The sequence below is a fragment of the Abramis brama genome, assembly GCF_963993115.1.
Source record: "Abramis brama genome assembly, chromosome: 15".
NCBI lineage: Eukaryota > Metazoa > Chordata > Actinopteri > Cypriniformes > Leuciscidae > Abramis > Abramis brama.
Genome location: NC_139977.1, coordinates 11,585,960 through 11,590,102, shown reverse-complemented (window position 1 = coordinate 11,590,102; position 4,143 = coordinate 11,585,960). Strand labels below are relative to the sequence as shown.

The 4,143-nt window shown below is 41.8% G+C and overlaps 1 protein-coding gene across 2 annotated transcripts; it reads right to left on the bottom strand.

Moving 5' to 3' along the window:
• On the bottom strand, window positions 1–3,223 carry adrb2b (adrenoceptor beta 2, surface b). 2 transcript variants are annotated; one of them, XR_014609158.1, is made up of 3 exons: window positions 2,994–3,202; window positions 898–2,819; window positions 1–680 (listed from the first exon to the last, which is right to left on the bottom strand). XR_014609158.1 is itself a non-coding variant. In XM_084136280.1 (2 exons), the coding sequence occupies exon 2, from the start codon at window positions 2,807–2,809 to the stop codon at window positions 1,601–1,603; it is 1,209 nt and encodes a 402-aa protein (XP_083992406.1). In that variant the 5' UTR covers window positions 2,810–2,819; window positions 2,994–3,223; the 3' UTR covers window positions 1–1,600. The 2 variants fall into 2 exon arrangements, 1 of the variants encoding a protein (XP_083992406.1); XM_084136280.1 differs by having other exon boundaries at window positions 1–2,819; window positions 2,994–3,223.
• Window positions 3,224–4,143: the final 920 nt, after the last annotated feature.

Sequence of the window (4,143 nt, the reverse complement as noted above, 5' to 3'; positions counted from 1 at the left end):
GAGAGAGAGAGAGAGAGAGATAGAGCATATACAGCCTTCCCTAGCAATGTCCTTCCTTCTGGAATAGACCTTAGTCAGTGTAAACACACCATACTGAATTTTATGTGCATGAAATTGAGGCCGTGTGAGCATAGATTTACAGTCTTTTCAATAGCATGCACTGCATATATAGGTCCTAGATCAAACTTTTCAAAACTCACAGCTTTCAAAAGTGTTTTATGGAGTTTTTGTATACTGATTTATTTTTTTATTTTTTTGTAAATATCTTTCGTCAGCTTAAAAATGAGCACATTGTTAATTAAGACTACAATTCTTAAATATAATTCTTTGAACACACTGTACTTCTATTCATCACAACCTTGTTTTTATTCCTGGCAAAAAATAAATATAGCACTTCAATGAGTCTATAGAGCCACATAAGCTGTATTTATGTCTTTCTCTATTTCCCATGACATATGTGCACACAGGAAGGGGGCTCAAATAGCACAACACCGGGCCATTGCGTAAACGTACATTTGTCAGCTTTTAGTAATGTCAGATATTTTCCAGTAGTGTTTCTGTCATAATCAAGTGCATTGCCTGGGCTATTACACAAAACTAAACGGATGGAAATAAACAACCGTCGGATCAATATCGGGTGAGCTTGTGCCGTTTGCCCAAAGGGCTGTTTGTTTAGGAATCTGTAAACAGTACAAACACAACAGTTATGAATGCCTACCCCCCAGAAGTTGTATTCCTGAAATTAGGATGCTGATATAGCATCAAGATTTACACACTCAACATCTAAATATTGTTTAGCGATGAGAATCATTGGCACATTCATTACACGTAGTGACGTGTTAAATATAACATCATTATTGTGCCACCCAGACTGCGAATGTAGACTTGCGTACTTACTTTAATAAACATGACCCTTTATAGATACAGCTTCAGCTGTAACCTTAAAACGATTTCCCAGTGGAAATGTTAACGGGGGAAGGTTGAAGGGCTGGGGTTGGAGGGAACTGCTTGGCTCCTTCACTTTTTTCCTTTCGACAAGAACAGCTGGTTATAGCACAGACGGCAATGTGCACCTGTTGCCCCTCATCAGAGGGTTATATTTCCTCTGACTGGAGGAGGGCTCAGAGATATCGAAGACCCTGGTTTCCAGCGAGTCCAATTTAATGGAATGTAACAAGTCTGTCTGGCATAAGACACCCCTTTGACGCTCTTTAAGATCTGCAGTCCACACAAATCCAGACTCTTGGTTTTGTAAGCTGAGGAATTTATGAATAAATTATGAATTAACCATCCAGGTTTCAGTTGAGACTTGAAAAGTGTCTCGAGGTAGTAAGTGGAATCCAGAGGTAGACTGTCTTGGCTTTCAAACTTTGTTTCTTTCCTCATTTGTCCAGAAACATAAGTTACTTCATTTCCATTTGTTCTGACTCAATACAAGTATCACAATATGTCAACAGTACATCCTAAATATGGTGAAAATATGGGCAAAACCTTCATGGTTCAAAGGATAAAACATCTAAAAACCATGTTTTGTCACAGACAATAGTGGTTGCAGAAATCTCTCAAGTGCTCCAGGGAATATTCAAACGTTCAAAATTGGCTAAATATTGGACGTCACAGCTTTATTACAATTCCCATTTGTGTTTTTGGTGCCTGCAGTCAAACTGTTAGCACCCATTTCTGTTTCGCAAGTTGGCGAGGGCTCTCGTTGTCTGGTGGTCTTCATGTGGACTTGCCAGCTGTGGCCGCTGTAGATATATCCCTTGTTATTCCTTGTGGAAGGTTGGTGAGAAGTTCTCCTGCACAGGATCTCCTGAAAGGCGCATCTGAACTCAGGACTCCTGCAGTAGATCAGGGGGTTGAAGGCGGAGTTGGCGTAGCCGATCCAGTTCAAGATCCTGAAAGGCAACATGATGTTGTCCATCTTCCAGATGGCCGCCACCACGTTAAGCACGAAAAACGGCAGCCAGCAGAGGGTGAATGTTCCCATGATGATCCCCAAGGTCTTCAGAGCTTTGTGGTCCTTCATGCAGAACTTGGTCCTCCGGTTCCCCTCCTGGGTGCTGAAGCTCTGTGTGCGTATGCGTCCCTCAATGCGATCGATTTTCTGAAGCTGCCTACGGGCCTCCCGGAAGACCCGGCTGTACACAAATACCATGATGACCAGCGGGATGTAGAAGGAGATGATGGAAGAGGTCACGGCGTAGGCGGCGTTGGTGTTGAAGTCGCAGCAGGTTGGGTTCTCCATGCATCTCAACGCATCAGGGTAGTCGGACACCCACCACTCCATGTGGATGGGCAGGAAAGAGATCAGGGCGGCCACCGCCCACACCCCTAGGACCATCCCGCAGGCCTTCCGCTTCGTAAGCATCGACTGATAGCGTAGAGGCCACATGATCGCAACGTACCGGTCCAAAGCGATCACGCACAACGTCTCGATGCTAGCGGTCACGCACAACACATCCGTAGCCGTCCAAAACTCGCAGAAGAAGTTTCCGAAGTGCCACGTGTTGAGAAGGATGTAGCATGCGCCGAAGGGCACCACCATGAGGCCCATGACCAGGTCGGCGCAGGCAAGGGAGCTGATGAAGTAGTTGGTGACCGTCTGCAAACGTTGAAATCGTACAATGGCGCTGATGACCAGCACATTGCCAAAGACGATGCCTAGAACCAGAAGCCCCATTAAGATGCTAATTAAGACCACCTCTGCATCACTATATTCTGACACCGGAGAAGAATCGTTTAGCCCAGCTGAAACATTCATGGGCAGGGAGGTGTTCTCCGTGCTCAACGTATCCTCTCCCTCCATGAGCTTTGACCTGAGGAAGGAAAATCAACATACATTTTGTTAGCCTGAAAAAGGAATGCTTTTCAGAGAGCACAAGCGAATAGAAAGTACACTGAGCGTCAGTCAGAAAGCAAAGTATGAGAATGACTTTACAGCATGGAAAATGTGTCAGAGGAGAATATCCTCAAGAGATCAAGTCACTTACTAAAATCAGGAGAGTGTTTTAGAGCCGTCCAACTTAATTCCACTATTCATGGACTCCCTTAAGGTATCCAAAAATAATCCTTTTGAACTGTGTTTCTCTTAGGAAGTGTTCTGGTCTCACATAGTGTTCTTACACTGAGTGTGCTCAACTCTTAATCACCTGGTCATTTTTTCTGTGTTTCCTTTACATGCGCACAGCACTCTTGTCTGAACACACTGTAGACTAAATGTGCTCCTGACTATCTGTTGGACTCTTATAACAGCCAGTGCTGACATCACAGTTTGTCAGCAGCCAATCAGAGCACAGCTCTGTGCAGTGCAGAGCACTTCACTTCTAAAGAGAAGCAGAGAAACAGAAGAAGCTATTTGATGTTACTTTCAGAATTATTACTAGTATTCAATTTAAGGCAATATGTACCAGTAATAAAAAACAAAAAGACAAAATATATTTATGATTGATAGATAGATAGACAGACAGATAGAGGGTGAGAAACTCTTGTTTTGTTCTTTTTTTTTTAATGATCTCTGCTGTGATATGGATGTTCTGTGTACCTAGAGAAGATCCCCACTGTGTTTTGTCATTAAGCCATGTAAGATCAATATTTCTATCCACATGCGTTAATCTTTGCCTCACATTTTCTGGGTTACACTAATGGAGACAGGAGACTAATGAAAAAACTTAATATTTAAAGATTATTGCTCAAAATGATTGGTTTGGGATATTTTATTCTGTACAAATTAAATTAGCTTTTAAAAATATTCCTATCTGCTAATAACGGCCACTTACAATACACTTATAAATATGTAAAGAATTGGGGTCTTAATTATTCAAGTAGACATTATTTTTACATTCTTCACGTCAAAGGAAAAACGTCCTTTTAAACTCAAATAACACAGTAGCTGGTCCAACGAATTCACATGCACTTTTTTGAGGAACTAAAAAGGATACCCGGTTTCACAGCCAAGGCTTAAGCTAGTCCCTGACTAAAATGCATGTTTAATATGTTTTAATATCTTAAAACATGTCAGTGCCATTGTTTTATCTCAAGATGCACACCAGTAATGTTTTTTTTTTTTCTAAGGCACGTTTATAAAAGCTACAGAGCTGTTTTAAAAGCTGTTTTAAAAGCTTTTAAAGCTGTTTTAGCTCT